Source organism: Monodon monoceros, unplaced genomic scaffold (genome assembly GCF_005190385.1).
Source record: "Monodon monoceros isolate NGI ecotype Baffin Bay Population unplaced genomic scaffold, NGI_Narwhal_1 Super_Scaffold_16, whole genome shotgun sequence".
Taxonomy (NCBI): Eukaryota; Metazoa; Chordata; class Mammalia; order Artiodactyla; family Monodontidae; genus Monodon; species Monodon monoceros.
Genome location: NW_021703772.1, coordinates 12,935,808 through 12,953,512, shown reverse-complemented (window position 1 = coordinate 12,953,512; position 17,705 = coordinate 12,935,808). Strand labels below are relative to the sequence as shown.

The window sequence follows — 17,705 nt, the reverse complement described above, 5'->3', positions numbered from 1 at the left end:
TTTGGGAAAGATGAAGCAATGGAGGAAAACATTTTTTTTTAATTAGAAATATATAAATCATTTATGTTTTACACTGGTTTCATTCTTTAAAATTTGGTTTAAAATAATTCATTTAATAAAAACTGCATGAGTCCTCATCAAGGATTAGTTATGTTACTCAGGGGAAATACAGTGGGGAATGAGATGGACACGGCTCCTGTCCTCAAAAAGCACGCGTTTTGGTAAAGAAGAGAATGGGAGGAAGGGAGAAGGAAGGAACAAGTGCGCCAGGCAGAGTGAGTGGCATGATTAAAATCCTAGAGTAAGAGAACTCATGGGGCTTTAGGAGAATTTAATGCAGTGTGACAGGTGCAAAACTGCAGGTGAGGCTGGCTCTGTAAGCTGAGCCATGGGTACCATCGTGAGGAAGCAGTTTAGACTTCATTATAAGCAGGGGAGCTGAAAGATCATATTTGCCTTTAAATAATAACATAATAAAAATAGCTAACATTTCTTGAGGTCTTATGCTGGCCACTGTGGTGAAATCTACACTTATTATCTTATTTAATTCTTACAGTAATTTTACAAAGTAGCTACCTTTATTTCTCCCATTTTACCTGTGAACAAATGGAAGCTTAGTGAGGTCAAGGAAACTGTCCATGGTCATTCAGCTAGTCAGTGATGGGAGCTTAGTAGCTCTCATGAAAAGATAATACCTCTTTCCCAAGAGCTCCAGCAGAAGAATGAAGGCAACTCTCATTGGCTGACTTGGGCCACATGTTCAATCCTGAGCCACTCAGTGAAGCCAAGGGGATAGAATGATTGATTGGACAGGTCTGAATCACATGGCCACTTCTGAGCTGAAGTTGGGGTCAGCCCCTAGTATGGAACCATGAAAATTGAGATTACTGGTGATATTGTTCTCCAAAGGAAGTTCAAGCTACTGTTCCAGAAAAAAAGAGTAAATGGATTCTGGACAGGTGAAAATGACAGATGACCATTACCCCTCCTAAATTTTATTTTTAAATAATTTTTATTATGTTTAGCCATTTACTACCAAAACTTGCACCAACAATTTTAGAAAATTTTAGCAAATAGCAAACTTGAGTTATGCATAATCCTACCAACACTGTTACAAAAATAAAGCACAGGAGTTACTCATTTCTTCCGAATCTCTCCATATGTACATGTTATTAAACTTTTTTTGGAAATAAGTATCTAAATAAATAATAAAGCACAAAAAGCAGACCAAGAAGGAAGAGTAAAAGCAGTGATCTTAGTAAACTAGCTCATGATCAATCAATAATATTTTTGAGGTCATTTCAATGATTCCAACAGATTTAATTTATGAACACCTAAGAATCAGCGAGCCTTAGACATTGCTTCTTATTACAAGTGATGAAAAAGTAACCTGAGAATCTGGATGGTTTCCCTCAGGTCTCACAGGCAGGTAATAGCTTTTCTTGGACATTGCTGTTGAGATTTTCCTAGGGCAGCATTTTACAACTGGTGGTTCCAAACTCCTCTGGAGTTTTCAAAGGTTTTCCCATGTTTCTTGTGCTTCAACATGATATTTTCTTCTGTTTCAGTTTTTGTTTTTCAAATACTCAATTGGCAAATTAACTGGATAAAAAGTTACCCTTTTAAGAAAACTTTGGGGGCTCAGAGTCCATAGAAAGCAACAGTTCTTAAACTCTTCGGTCCCAGAACTCTTTATGTTCTTAAAAGTTATTGAGAACCCCAAAGAGCTTTCCTTTATTTGGGTTAGGTCTAGTAATATTTCTCATGTTAGAAATTAAAATTGAGGGTTAAAAGTTTTCTATTCATTAAAAATAATAAACCCATTATATGTTAACATAAATAACATTTTTTTCATGAAAAATGACTCTATTTTCCAGAACTGTAACAAATGGTTACCAGATTGACATTGTTTTACATTTTTATAAATCTCTTTGATGTCTGACTCAGTAGAGCATAGCTTCTCATCTGCTTTGGATTCAATCTGTTGTGATATGTTGCTTTGGTTAAAATGTATAAAAGGAATCTGGCCTTATACAGATGCATAGTTCAAAGGGGAGGAATATTTTAATAGCCTTTTTATATAATTGTGGATATTCTTCTTTAATACTTTCCCCAAACTCAACAAACAGCAGTTTGGTAAGAGTTAGTTACATATCAATAAGCTCACCATGCTCTGTTACATTAAAATCCATTGGTCTATCTTGGACTTTAAGTGTATTTTTACCCATGAATGATTTTTTTTTTGTAGACAAGTCATATATTTTCTTTAAAAAAAGCATGATCACTTATAAAATGGCAAAAGTAAAAATTTGCTTACATTTTATTGTTATTAAAATTATATAACAATAAACACTAAAATACAATATTTAACAACATGTTAGTCTAAATTATTATTTTTACTTCAACTTGCTTCTCCATATCACAGAAAAAATGTGATAAAATAAAATGATTAAAATTACTAAGGAGGTTTTAAAGGTTATATGTGTTTTTCTGGGAAACAAAATCATAAGACGAAAACGATTGGGGAGCTTTGATCTAGAGAACTGTTTGTTCCTTCTCTATAACAGCATTCTTTATGATCTGGAAAATTGCTTTTTAAAAGTCTAAACAAAGTCTTAGTGTTTATCACACGAATAACTCTATTCAAAGAAATCTGTTAGTCACAAATTATTTCCCTTTGCAAAATCCCCCCTGCCTTTCTACCATGAGAATATACTTAATAAGATATAATTTTCATGAGCTTGCCAGGTGACTCCCACTCAGGCAATCCACCTATCCTCTGGCACAGTGATCATGTTTCATAATCAGCTGTTTTACCAAAAAGAATGGCTAGTGCTATTCTATTTTGATTTGTCCATTGGATCCAGGGAATCCCGTATATTTACTGCTATTTACTTTATTCCAAGGCTGAAATCTATATCCCTAATCCCACAAGGCAAATACTTGCCAATTATCATTATCAACAAGAAATAGGAAATGTGGGTGACTTAATTTAAAACCCTCCTCACTGTGGGGAGGAAATAAAACAGTTCAAAGCATATACTATACCGCAGTTGGTCAATGACACCAAATACTGTTGTGTATTTAAATGCCTTTGACCTGATTGCATTAAAAGACTATTTTTTTAATTTACTTTCTATTTTTATTATTTATTTTTTGGCTGTGTTGGGTTTTTGTTGCTGTGCAGGCTTTCTCTAGCTGCGGCGGGGGGTGGGTGGCTACTCTTTGTTGTGGTGCGCGGGCTTCTCTTGTTGCAGAGCAGGGGCTCTAGGCTTAAGGGCTCTAGAGCGCAGGCTCAGTCGCTGTGGTGCAGGGGCTTAGTTGCTCCGCCGCATGTGGGATCTTCCAGGACCAGGACTTGAACCCTTGTCGCCTGCATTGGCAGGTGGATTCTTAACTGCTGTGCCACCAGGGAAGTCCAAAAGACTATTTTTAAAGTGGGAAAATTCCCCAAAATAGTGAGGATGAAACAAGGAAGTGAGTACTTCTACTGTCCTTTCTGAGCAGTTTGTTTGAGATGATAATCAAATGAGGTCATTGATTTTCCAAACATTCTTTTGCTTTTAATACATTTCATAAAATTTATGATTGGTTTTAGAGTCATTTACTCTTTAGGTCATTTTTTTGACTCATCTAATATCTTAGTTGTACCTTTACATACATTGTGAATTTTCTTATTTGTACTTAATCTTTCTAAACATATTTGTAAAAATGTAAATGTTGGATCACTTGCTGATAGGTACCAATATCTCTATTAGAAAATATTCATTCAAATTATTAGACTAACACAAGAAATGCAACTGGCCTTCCCATCTCCAATTCCTTGTGAGACTACTACACCCCACCTCTAAGTGTGTAGACTACCTTATATCTACTACACTTGAGAGCCCTTCACATGTTACTAGGTCTTAGCAGTTGCACAAATCCTACTCCAAGAGACAATATAATTGTCCCTATCACAATTCAAATAACATTCAAATGTGTAAAATGATCAACTTAAAAAGGAAAAATGACTCCCACCCTTTCATTCAATGTGAGTTCTCACCTATTTCAACCATCATTACAATTGTATTCAAAAAGATGAGGAAGGTTATAAAGTTTCTGAAGAGAGGACCTGTTTTCTCTTAAGAAAACATAGAGTGGAGTTCTTTCTGGTTTAGGCAGGTGACATAATTAGGGCAAGAATAGAACCGGTGAGAATGAAAAGAAAATGGAGTTTGGGAAGGGAAAAATAAGTCAACAGGCAGGTGATGAGGCAAGAGAGACTGTAAAGCCATGGGATAAAAATGAGTGGCATGAAAGGATACACTCAAGGACCCATCCAGCCCACAAGGAAAGAGGTGGACTCCCGCTGCAGCGCACTCGAAGGGTGCTCAACAGTCTCTGGGCATGTGTAATCCGTTCTGCATGACGAGGCTTTAAGAAGCGCACAAGCTGGTGTTTATCTCCCAACATGTTTCTTCTGACAGGAAGGATCAAGTATCTCTCGAATAGTGTGCCGTGGCACAGTTTGGCTCAAGCCGTGCACATGCTCAAGGAGAGAGAAAGTATCAATGAGTCGGGAACGAATGGCATCAGCCCGGGGCAGTTGCATGTGTCCTACTGGGTGATAAGTGGCCATGTCTTGGCCCAGGCTCTCTTCTGCCCACTCAGCCCTGACTTCAGTCCTCCGCCTCCGGCTCTGACGCGCCCTGAGCTCGGCTCTCCCCACGCGGGCGAGCTCAGGGTCGGCTCCCAGTGCCGCAGCGCCGCAGGTCCAGCTACTCCAGGTCCCGTCCGCTCCCGGGTTCCGGCTCGCCCCGGGCCCACCCCCTCCCCCATGAATGATTTATAACACAGTGCTTTTAGAAAATATCGGTTCACTAAGTCATGCAAATCTTCCATATGTTGACACATTTTGTTTTAAAAATCAATACAACACATTTATTAATATTGCCACTGATCTCCTAAGAAAAGCCTTTAAGTATTAGAGTGCTGTCAAGCTCACAGTGTTTCAAAATTTTACTATTTGCTTGAAAGCTCAAACGTATCATTGTCGATAAATACTGCCCGTTGTCTTTCTTAAAGCAATAAGCTCACTTCATTCATGTTTTGAGAAGGTGTCTGCCAAATGTGCAAGTCTGTGTGGCAGTGAAAAATACCTACTTAACTAGTACAGTTTGGTGCTATTGCTTTGATGTGCTAAGGTATCAGCAGATTTATCCAGTCTTGTTTTGGGACTTTCAGTGCGTTTGTCAACACAGTGGAAAAACAAATAATGTCTTAGCATTTTTACGAAAATAGTCTTTACCTCAGGTCACCACCTCCCAAAAGCGTCTTAGAGCCCTCCAGAAATTCTGCTATAGAATGAATGAACATGGCCATTACTGGAGATCAGATTGAAGTCCCTGTCCATGTATAGTCTCATATTGATCTTATCCCAAGACACGTATTGCTTAGTTTATGTCTATAACAGACAGTGGTTCAAGGCAGAATCTTAAGAACTATAGCTATTGTAATAGAACATGCTACAAGGACCATACACAATTTCAATATCTGGTCACATTTTGTCTCAGGATGTTTGCTCTTCAACAAACCACAAAGCCAATTGTATGAAGAGGAAATATCATTAGTGTTACGTCCAGTTTTGAGTGTCATTTACATTAATAAGGTGAGTGATATAAAAAATTTGTCTGGCATTTCTTTCCTTTTATTTGTTATTTAGGAGTAAAATGTCATATATTTTAAATACATGTTAACTTATTTTTGCCATGTATCCATTCCTAATATCAGGGGATGAAAGAGTTTTGTTCTACTTTTTGTTTGTTTATTCTATTTTTGACACCATAACATGAAGTTAAATTTTTCTCCCCATGGTAATATACATTTGATCCTGATACAGATCATATGCCTTTTTCTGTATATTATGGCAGATGAATTTTTTATGTAATAATTTTTAAGATAATTAAGGAGCATATATTACTTGTTAAATAGATAAAAATATGTTCCTTTATAAACATATACTTTAACTCTCTTTTAATGTGGAATCAAGTATTTTTTGAAAAAAGCACATTTTCATATACAGCTAAAGTGATGAAGATCTTAAGGGCATTTCAGAAATGATGTGTTTTAATAAAAGAGGCTGTCAAATTAAAAAAAAAAACAACTGTTGATGCTACATGATGCTATGTTGCCATGTAAGAAACTAACCGTGCATTACAGCATCAAGGGCATCCCTGTGCAGTAAGCGGCATGATTTATATTCTCTCTACATAAGAAAGTGGAAGGCAAGGGAAATCCATGGCCTCAGATATTTAGGAGGAATACAATGAGTACTCCTAACCCCACATGCATGTGATTCTCTTTCTCCTCTGTACAATGGATTCTTTAATTCTCTACGTCTGTCATTGGGTCATAAATTTCATCCACCACGTTGCCACCTCATTTTTCTCTGGGTTTACCAGAGAACCCAGATCTTTACCAGAATTCCAGTATTCCCAAGGAGAATGACCAATTACTCCAGCATCAGTAGTTTTACTATCTGACCCTTCAGATGACACTAGGATTTGGACCATAACTGAAGGATGCTCGGAGTCATTCACTGCCACATAAGTGCTACATCCGCTGCTTCCTTAGAGGTATGTCCCATGAAAGGCTGGAGAGAGAGAAGTATGTCTACTCCCAGGATAGAGTTTTGCATGTGGCTGATTTTCTTTCTCCAGGGTCACAAAATAACCACAGCAACGATCAGGTGTTCGTCTTCTAGCATCATAGTGACAGTGCCTAGGTCTATGGGCTTCTCAAGGATCTATAAAAATACTTGATATTAAAAAATGAAGCACCAAAATTTCAAAAGAAACTGCCACATTAACATGAATGAACATCTAACTAAATCTATACAAAATGTGACATTAGGTCGATTTAATTAATTATTAAATTTAGGATTAAAACGGTTCCATTACATCTGAAAACAGTTTCTAGATTAGATTGTCTAACTTGGTAAGTATTCCTGAGTGTGCATGATTACTGTCTAGAAATCACAGCCAATCATGAATTAATTGGATTATTCACAGTCCAATAATTTCAAAGCAAAATTATAAAAATGTATTCCGATTATATACCGAAAAATTTACATTTAATGTGGGACATTAGGACATCCTATATGTTTGCAAAATTATAAAAATGTATTCCGATTATATACCAAAAAATTTACATTTAATGTGGGACATTAGGATGTCCTATATGTTTGCTATGATGTGTGATGGAAGCTTTCAAACAAAATGTTTGGAATCTGTGAAGGTTTTAACACAGTCCTCGCAAAACTGCCCCTTATTACTCAGGCATCAGTTTATCTCAAATAGCATGTGTGTTATCTCAAAAAAATGCCTTTCCCAGAAATGAAAGTAGAGTTTGCAATAAGCATACCTCAGTGTTTTAAATAAAAGGCCTTTTTTGTGACCTCCATGTAGCCCTAAGTCATTGATTAGAAACTTTCAGCAGCATGATTGACTAGGGAAAATCATAATATGTCTCTGCTAGCAGAGAAAAATTTTACGTATTGAAAAAAAAAAACAAGATGGAGAAAAATATGTCTCCCCAGAATTTGATCTTATTTCTTTGATGCTAGATGAAAGTGTTTTTGTTTTTCGTAAAAATACACTAATCTCTTATTGCTGTGTAGATCCAGAGGTTGAGAACAATCATTTGTCTTTGCTTTCTGAAAACAAAGAGAACTCTAGTACTCATAATAGTAGCTGTGGGTGCCTTGGGGATTATCCTGTAACAATACCAAGGAACATAATCCTGAACAGAAATTCAGTTCACCTTACAGGGAAGATGAGAAATGATGGAGAAATTGCCATCCTTAAAAAAAAAGCAATGAAAGATTGTATCCAACAAGAATAAAAAGAGAGAAAATAGTTCTTTCTAAGTGACAAAGTCCGATGGGCACTTACTTAATACGAACTTTAAGATGATGATGAATTATTACCCTGGAAAGATCACATGATAATGTCTTGATGATGGTTTATTTCAAGGAATTAAAATTAATGTCTTCTTTCTTCCTTCTTTCCTCTCTCCCTCCCTCCTTCTACCTTTTTTCCATTCTTCCTTTTCCTTTCTCTGTCTCTCTGTGTTTCTCTCTCTCCCGCACATTCTTTCTTGTTCTCTTTACACTTGACCTTCACTGAAATTGCACAAACAACGTCAACTTTTACTTCTAGGATGGTTATTGGCAGTTTATTACACAAGAAGGGGTTTTTCCTTGGATGTAGGGAGAATAGATACTTTCTAGCTCATAATTAATCTTTTAATGGAATGAGTTTTTCTAAGGGGAGGAAGCCTTATCTTAACTAACTTTTGAGGCATATGTCCATCGTTTTTGACCCCCAAACGCCTTGGCAATTTTTATATTAACAAAATTTAGCATGAAAACTTACTGTTTTTAGTCTTGTGGTTCCTAAGCCTCACTATTTAAGGCTCAAAGCATAGTGTATTTCTAAAGGTAAGTGAACTGGACGATTTAACTTTGATGTCACAGCCCTAGAGACTCTCTAAGAGGCTTGGTTATAAAAATAGAATCTTGTCTAGGATTTTTGAGACTTTTTAGAAAATTCTTTTGGCCAAAGAAACCTTGGTGGATCCAACATCATAAGGATTTGTTTCACCAACTAGGTCCCACAAACACCATAATAGATTCCAAATGTATTTAAGTCAAAGACAAGGTGAAACAGAAAAGAAGAGCTAAATGAGTATGATAAAGATAAACCAAAACCTCACAATTAAAAAAAATTGTCCTTATGACATGATACCATCAAGCAACAACGTTATGGAGTATGTATGTATGTATATGTGTGTACACACACACAAATGTGTGCATTTTCCACCTGCCAGTGTACGCATGTGTGCATAATGAATTCATAAGTAATCATCTCAGCCTGCCACTGCAGGTGAAGTCATAACCATATGAGCCATGTTGGGACTGAACAGTCGACCGCTGGGTGACCTGACTTTAAAGCTACAGGGTGGCTGGCCGGCAAGGTCAGCCGCCATGTGTGATGAGTGGTTAGTGGTTATATTGCAGTCCCTAAGGGGGTGGATGAACCAAGACACGATCTGGACCACTGTCCAATAGGGGTAAAGCAAGGCCTTTGTGGGTCACGATGAAATTGGGAGTTTGCTTGGATTTTAGTAAGTCTCAGTCTGTGCTTTAGAGATATCACTGTCTATGCTTGGAAGAGGCTGATTAAGTCAGAGTCTGACTGGAAACCTAGCAGGGGAAATTAATCCATAGGTACATTGGGTAATATAAAAGGCATTGGATTGTGTCACTCATCAGATAATCTCTTCAACATACCCTTTAAAGGAACCTCATAGTAAAAAAACATTATTTGCCATCCTTTTCTAGGAAAAAATGTTGAATTTTCTCCATGTGACTAAATGTGCTAATTCAATAAAGGTATATATGGAAACATTGGCTTATTATGAAAACATGTCAACCAGGATTCGATAGATGTTTTACGTTTATTTTATATAATAAAAGATGATTCCTTAAGAGATACTAGGATTTATGCCTCCTGGGAAATTAGGTTCATTTATAAATTAGAGTGATAGGTTATGTCATCATGGGACACATTTATATTTGAACACTCTTATATTTTCAAGGGTGGGTGGGTAGATACTAGAATCACCTGCACAAAACTTAGGGAGAGTTTCCCTAGAAAATCATGTACCCTTGAATGAGAATCACTGCCTTGGTAAGTCGGGGAGCCAGACCTTGAACCCAGGCCTTAAAACATATTCTATGTTACTGTCATTGCCACAATTTGCTTTAGAAGTTGCATTGACGTTTTCTAGGTTAATTTGAGTGTCTTCAGTGAAAGAAAAATCATATTAATTGAACACTTACTCTGTGGTCCTCACCAACATAAATACTCAGAGCCACAGCCAGCAGTGCAAATGGTATATAAGTGCTAAGGCTATTTGGAAGAAAGAGGTAAACAAGGTTGCAGGATGCTTTACAATATACGTGCACGTTGAAGCAGGCCTTAGAAAATAGATAACATCTGGTCTGATGAAAGGCCATGCGTGGGGACACCTTGTGAAGGACAGAAGCAGGGTAAGATGTGGAGACTGAGAAGAGATACTGAGTTGTCTATGCTTTGGGGAGCAGACAGCCACAGAGAGCACAGTGGATCAGATCAGATGGGGCCAGATCACAGGGGGACCTTTGAATATTAGCCAAGTGAGTTTGAAGTTTTTATCATATGAAGTGGGGAGTAATTTAAAACTTTTGAATAAGGTGTGTGATCTAAAAGCAATTTAAGAAGTTCTGCCTGGCATTGTGTACAAGTTAGTTTTGAGCAGAGAAACTATGGGTATGGGGACCAGCAGGTAGATTTTACATATATATACACACATATATATATACACACACATATATATATATACACACACATATATATATATACACACACATATATTTAACGATATATAATTATAATTATATATATTACCTATGTTATATATAAAATTATTTTTGGCTCAAGTTGTTGAATACCAAAATTGTGGTATTGTCTGTGAGTTGAAATAAATCACAAAGAAAGAAAACTACCACAGGGCTAACTTTATAGAAAGAGGAAAAGAAAGCTCTGAACATAAAAAGTAAGCTTCTAGGAAAATGGAGATAATGTTCCACCTATAAATAGGAAAATCAGAAGGATACCTAAGATGTTGAGAAAAAGCTATCATTTGGTCCTTGTTTATTATTATTTTATATATAGTAATGTGTATATTTTAATCCCAAACTCCTAATTAATCCCTAGTCTCTAGAAGGCACTGCGGCTTAACATCAAGCAAGGAAGGGTGTGAAGAGAGGACAGACCTGTAGAAACCTCCATGTGACCCAAGAGGGAAAAGATGATACACAAGAAGCCATGACAATGCACATGTTCTGAGGGAGAAAGTGCAGAGGGAGAAAGCAAAACAAGACAAAAAGACAAACAGAAAACAACAGAGAAGAGGGAGGTGAAGCCATAAGCATCATAGGTGGAAACGGTTCCATCTTTTATCCATCATTAGCTCACCTATCCCCACTCTCCTAGATACCAGAATATGTGATTCATTATTATTTCTTTATACTATATAAGCAATAAAGTGAATAAAAGGAATACATCCTGAAATAGTTTTGACTTCTGGGTAGGTTGGAAAATAAACCTAAGCACCCATGGTCCTCCCTACTTCAGCTTTTACCACCTGCTCAGCACCATTGGCAGGTGTGAATTATCACAGTGTTTTTTTTCTTTAAATAATGTAGATCTCTATTTTGTACTTGTCTTCTTAATTTTTTTATTGAAATGTAGTTGATTTATCATGTTGTGTTAGTTTCAGATGTACAGCAAAGTGATTCAATTATACATATATATATAAACATATATTCTTTTTTTTTTTTTACATTCTCTTCCATTATAAGTTATTACAAGATATTGAGTTCAGTTCCCTGTGCTCTACAGAAGGTCCTTGTTGGTTATCTCTTTTATGTATAGTAATGTGTATATTTTAATCCCAAACACCTAATTTATCCCTCCACTCCATTGCCACTTTGGTAAATAAGTTTTTTTCTATGTCTGTGAGTCTATTTCTGTTTTGTGAAGAAGTTCATTTAGATCATCTTTTTAGATTCTACAAACCATAATTTGAACAGACACATGCACCCCAACGTTCACAGCAGCCCTGTTTACAATAGCCAAGACATGGAAGCAACCTAAGTGTCCACTGACAGATGAATGGATAAAGAAGATGTGAGATGCATACACACACACACACACACACACACACACAATGGAATATTACTCAGCCATAAAAGAATGAAATAATGTTGTTTGCAGCAACAGGGATGGACCTAGAGATTATCATACTAAGTGAAGTGAGCCAGACAGAGAAGGACAAATATCCTATGATACTACAGCTCTTTTAGGGCCCAGCCTTCCCTAGCTCCCAGAACACGAGGCATGTCTTGATCAATGATACCATGGCACCCTGTACTTCTCCTTTCTAATTTTTCTGAATTTTCAGGAAACCATTTTAGGCATACTGTTTGTCTCCCCTGAGTAAACATAAACCTCATTAAAATATGGGAAATTGGTGTCTTCCTCACCCATATTCTTAGCATCCACTGCAGTGCTTTGCACGTGGTGGGCCCTTGATAAATGTTTGTTGAAAGAGCAAAGAACAAATGAGCTCTTTAACTTTTACTGCCCACAAAGTAGATGTCAGCATCCTTCTAACACCTGTTCATTCCACCAGCAAATGTTCTTCTACCACTGATAATTCCACCGAGAGGGCTGGTCACAGCTGCTTTTATATAATTAAATGCATAATTTGTTGCTTAATATCTTTGCTCCTGGATAGATTGTAAGTCTCTCTTAGGGCAAGAGTGGGTTTTTGGTGACCACACTCTGTACAGTCCCTGGCACATAGTAGGTATAAAATAAATGGATTCTGAATAATGAGTAAAGGATTATATTCATTTGTTTTGAAAAGAAATAAAACTTAAATGATATGAAAAACATTTTCTAAGGTCCTATAGCTAGTGGAGTCATCTCATAGTCCAAAGCCTGCTTATTGTCTTTTTTTTCTTGCTAAATCAGAAGCACAGAGTAAAAGACTATCTAATTTGCCAAGAAAGGCTATTAGTACCCGTTAAGATAATTATTCTAATATGGACGTGAGGCATTAATAGTTTGAAGCAGGGGTGGGAGAGGAAGGGTGTGTGTGGGTGAGGGTGTATTGAAAGGTCTCTGTGTGAATGGACGCCAGCTTATCTTATTCTTTGTATCTGTATCTGGTGTCTGTGAAGGATGGGGAGAGAATGGCCAGAAGGCAGTTAGCAGAGGCTGAAGTTAGCCATAGGTCATGTGATGCAGACATAGCAAAGCTTTTCTCTGAAGAGCAGCTTATATAAAAGTGGCATAGGGCTTCCCTGGTGGTGCAGTGGTTGAGAGTCCGCCTGCCGATGCAGGGGACACGGGTTGGTGCCCCAGTCCGGGAAGATCCCACATGCCGCGGAGCGGCTGGGCCCGTGAGCCATGGCCGCTGAGCCTGCGCGTCCGGAGCCTGTTGCTCCGCAACGGGAGAGGCCACAACAGTGAGAGGCCCGCGTACAGCAAAAAAAAAAAAAAAAAAAAAAAAAAAAAAGTGGCATAAAGATAGTGTTCCTATCCAGCACAGAACTTGTTCTCTAGCATCAGCTTGCCACTGCTTGGTAAATTAGTGATGTAATATCATTTGAAGCCACTAGTTCAGAGAGTTTCATCTTTAAGTCAAATTTATTAATATAATGAAAGGTTTTTTTGAAAAGTGCTTGTGTATTTGCAATGCAAATATTAACCTTGCTGAGCCTCAGGTTTCTAATTTGTAAATTGGGAGGATTTATAGCTAATTCATAACTCTAAAGATTATCTTTAAGATTTGAGATAATTTAAGTGCAGCCCAAACAGAAGCTGGGATATACTAGGCACTCAAAAACTGACAGCTAATATAAAAGTTTGTGGCAAAAGCATAGATGTCAACTTTTCTTTTGATGCCTTCTTCTCCTTTATAAATACCTTCAGATATGTCTGAAAATCAGTGTCGTCTGTATACCATAAATTCTGAGCTTCTTGAATGAAGGGAACTCTTTCCATTCCCCAAATTGCAGTCTTCAAAGTATCTTGATAATGACCTAGGCAGCCTATTTAGGCTCCTTAAATAGAGGAAGAGTTAGGGGAAGGCTTTTTAATTTTGAAAAATAATATTATTATGAAAGATGTCAAAAATCTTCGAAGTGGTTATACAATTCAAAGCAAATGAAGTTAAATTAGAGAAATGTTACATCAAAACCATGGTGAAAGTAATCAGCACAATATGGACTTGAAAATTAGAAAGTTAGGAAAAGAAAAAGAAGGAAAGAATAAGAGAATGAATGAAGAAAAGAAAGAATGAAAGAATGAAAGGAGGGAGGGATGGAAGAAAAATTTGGAGAGGGTGGAAAAGACATTTTAGGACACAGGAGACCCTTGGACCAAGACTGAAAATGAAGCACCAAAAATAGTCATGTCACTGGCTTTTTCCCCAGTGGGATTTTGTTGCTCCAGTAATCGCTCTATAGAAACCCACTCTAAATAGGGTAAAGTGTGCAAGGCAACAAGGCGTGGAACTTAAGTGGTTTGTTCTTTATTCCCAGGAGCTGATCTGTGAACAAGGCTCATTTTAGAATCAATTGTTATGAAATTGTTTCATCACCTGCCAATGATTAGTAAACATCAGGAGAATTCAGTGTATTAAAAGAACGTGTAGTAAAACCAGAAGAAAGCCTGGAGTCCGGTTCATCCCTGCAGACTTTGCTCAGCTAATGCTCTGTCTTTCCCCCTTGTTCACAGAACCGAAAGTAAGCTGCAAACTAGGCCGGTCTGCGTCCACATCAGGTGTGCCCCCTCCATCCGTTACTCCTCTCAGGCAAGCCAGTGACCTGCAACAGAGCCAGGTACCATCATCGTTAGCCAATCGTGATTGACTTCCTGTGATGCGACATGCCAAACGCTTTCCACCTCTGTCTGTCGTGTGTTGCTGTAACAACTTTTGCATTTGCTTTTATTTTTCTGTGTGTGTATGGGTGGGAGGGATGAGCTGTGGCCGTCTGTGTTTTCATCCAAAAAGGAAAGTCTTTCTTCCTTGTGATTGGTGAAACTTTCTTTGCTGTTTGTTACCAAATCGTTTTTGTCTCTGGTTTCCATCATTCTGTAATATAAATGTAAACTTGTACTATATGTATTGGCTTAGTGGTTATTTTTTTAAAGTTCTTTCTCTCTTCCGTGTTTTGTGTACTTTTATACCGTCTCCGAAAATTTATCAACGTTTGATAAATTTACCGACTTTGTTTTATGTAGATTTCTTTTTAAATGTTTTGTCCACAACGCTTGCACAGATGTTGTCAACGAATTTGTACATACTGTTTAGTTCTTATCTTATTATACTGTAATATTTGTGGCCGTCTTACTTTTATTTTTATTTAACTTGGAGCATGATTGTAAGACAGTGAATATTGATGTCCTGATAAATATTCATATACCAACTCATTTGGATTGAACATGGCAGCTAGTCTTTTTTCTTGGCCATAAAGACAAATTGACCAACCAGATAATCTAGGTATTTACCCCAAACTGTTGATTAATAACGCAATCTTTAAATGAATGACTTTTCTCTCTTATACCAAAAATATCAGAAATGTTCTCAGTAAGGGAATGTAAGTGTTTATGCATGGTATATGAGATCTCTATTATCATTTGGAGAAAAGATACAAGGAATAAAGGCATAAGCTACAGTATCATTTAATCCTTTATAGTATAGTATGTTGCTCTGATGTTCATTGGTACATGCTTGTGTACGGAGGATATAGTATGGGGAAAAATCACTACATATAAATGCTCTATCTATAATTCATCCAATAGGAATTCAGTACAATGACAATTTGTGAAGCTTAATTGTTGTTACTGTTAAATGTATTATAGGTGTTAAATAGGATAATACCACCCTGGAGTGGTTTCTCTCTGCTTGTCCCAGCTTTAATGTTCACTTTCATAAAACTCTTCTGAAATTGTAAATTATAAAACTAGCAATGATACCTCCATGGGAACTGTCCATTACTGATTAGCAAATTACATATTCATCAATTATATAAATGTCAAGCTATTTTAAAAACATAACCAGGAAGAATAATTGCATTTTTTCTAATGGGAGACAGGGTGCTTTATAGTATTTTGGTCTGGCTTAAATATGCACAGGATTTGATTCATGAATATATGAGATATCTACAAATGCAATAGATGAGAGGCTCCTCTCAAGAGCATCTCAAGTGCCATTTAGAATTTCTTGTGTCTTAATTTAACATTTTAAATGCTTTGTAACCAAATGAATCCACCTCAAACACTTTTTTGGGTATAAAAGAGGTAGAAACAATAAGACAATGAATAAATAAATAAATAACACAATTAACCTCACTAAGATAAATTGCCACCTTAGTTGATTAAAGCTATTCCAGAATATTACATTTACAGATTTTCAAAGCTTAAAAACTTGAATACAGAAAGGAGAGACCTTTAGCTAGCTGGAGGAGGACTGCATTAATACAATCAATTTTCCAAGTATATATACCTTGCTATTATTGCATTACCTCAGTATCTCAGAGAGGTTTTGTGTTCTTTGTTTTCATTTGCTTTTTCTCCTAATTATCTTTATAGTTGTTTCATCCTACGTCCCTTCAATTCTCAATGAAAGCAGTTTCCTGGGGTAACTTACAGACAAACAAGGTGCAACTCTGTACCTTTGCATTATCAGCTCTTCGCTTACCTGGTAGGATGTTCTTCATTCTTCAAAACACAGCAACAGGAGAAAGACCCTCTTGTTACTTAGGTGCTGCACTTTTTCTCTCCAACCAGGAGAAATTCTGGCACACAGCCACATCATAGGAGGGGTGTCGGGGCTGCAAATTAGAGCGCTGGCCTCTGAGTCTCTCCCCTGTGGCTCGTGACCAGATGTAGTATTCACCTCTTCCCATATGCTAGCGCTAACGGGGTAAACATGGCTCAGAAGAACCTTGCTCTGCATTCCTACAACTTGGAATTGAACTAAAGGCAATGGGTACTTATTGAAGACCCTCTTCTCACCTAATTCCCACACTCTTGACTGAGATGTCTCCTTAAGTTACAACCAGGATGACACCTCCCTAGGCTAAGTCACCCCAGGCAATGGTGAAAGACATTTAAAAACATTGAATATTCGTACACAAACTAGGATACGGAACACCTAGCATTATGCGACAATCATCCTGGTCACTTTTTTAAAAAGTGTTTTTCCTCCACCGGGATTCCTAATAGTTATTAAAACACAGAACGCTTAATAGACGATTAATAGACTTAATAGACGATTAATAGACTTCTTACTAGGAAATCTTTGGAAGACCATGTGATCTGTTTCAGACAAACAAAAGCAGTCATTGATATAATTCCAGTAGTGCTTATCTATTGAGGAGTCTGGCTTTAAGAAGCCATATTAAGGGACATTTCTGCTCATAGAGAAGGAGCTGTGTTTTTTTTTTTTTCCAGGTTGTTCACATCTTATCTCTTTTCAGCTCCCTCAGTACTAGTTTTTCACCCACCACTTCAGATCATGGTTGGAGCTTTCTGAGAAGTATTGCAGGAGGAGACAGAAGGGACGGAGGTTACTCCAGCAGAGATGGGTAGAGCTGGCCAAAAGGGACTGCCGCCCACCCCCAGGAGCCTAGGCCAATGATGATGGACCACCCCTAAAGAATCTGGAGACAGTAGTGATTGACTGACCTGCCGAGGAGCCTGGGGCGCATAGTGACTGCCCACCAAGGGCATTTGTGTAAAAATAAAAGTGGAGGTAATGTTTGCTTGGCTATGCAGTCTGTTTCGGCTTCAGGTAATATAGGAGACACAAGATTTGTAGAAATGTATAGTCTCATCTGACTGGAACTTTAAAATACCTAGGAGAAGACGGGAAGTTCAAGAAAGAAGTATGAGTTCCAAAGCATTTAGAGCTTCTTACACAACGCATAATACCCTCTAAAACTCGGTGAGATGAAAAATAGATCTTTTCTTTCTTAATTCACTCCTGAATAAATAGAGCAGTCACGGGGCAATTAGGGGAAAGTGACATTTCCTTGGAAT

General features: G+C 37.4%; 1 protein-coding gene across 1 annotated transcript in view; it reads left to right on the top strand.

Moving 5' to 3' along the window:
- Positions 1–14,530, top strand: part of NYAP2 (neuronal tyrosine-phosphorylated phosphoinositide-3-kinase adaptor 2) — a 204,186-nt gene extending 189,656 nt beyond the window's left edge. Inside the window, exon 5 of the mRNA XM_029226104.1 lies at positions 14,397–14,530. Within this exon, the coding sequence (XP_029081937.1) occupies positions 14,397–14,530 (134 nt within the window). The remainder of the gene's footprint in view (positions 1–14,396) is intronic.
- The last annotated feature ends 3,175 nt before the right edge of the window (positions 14,531–17,705 follow it).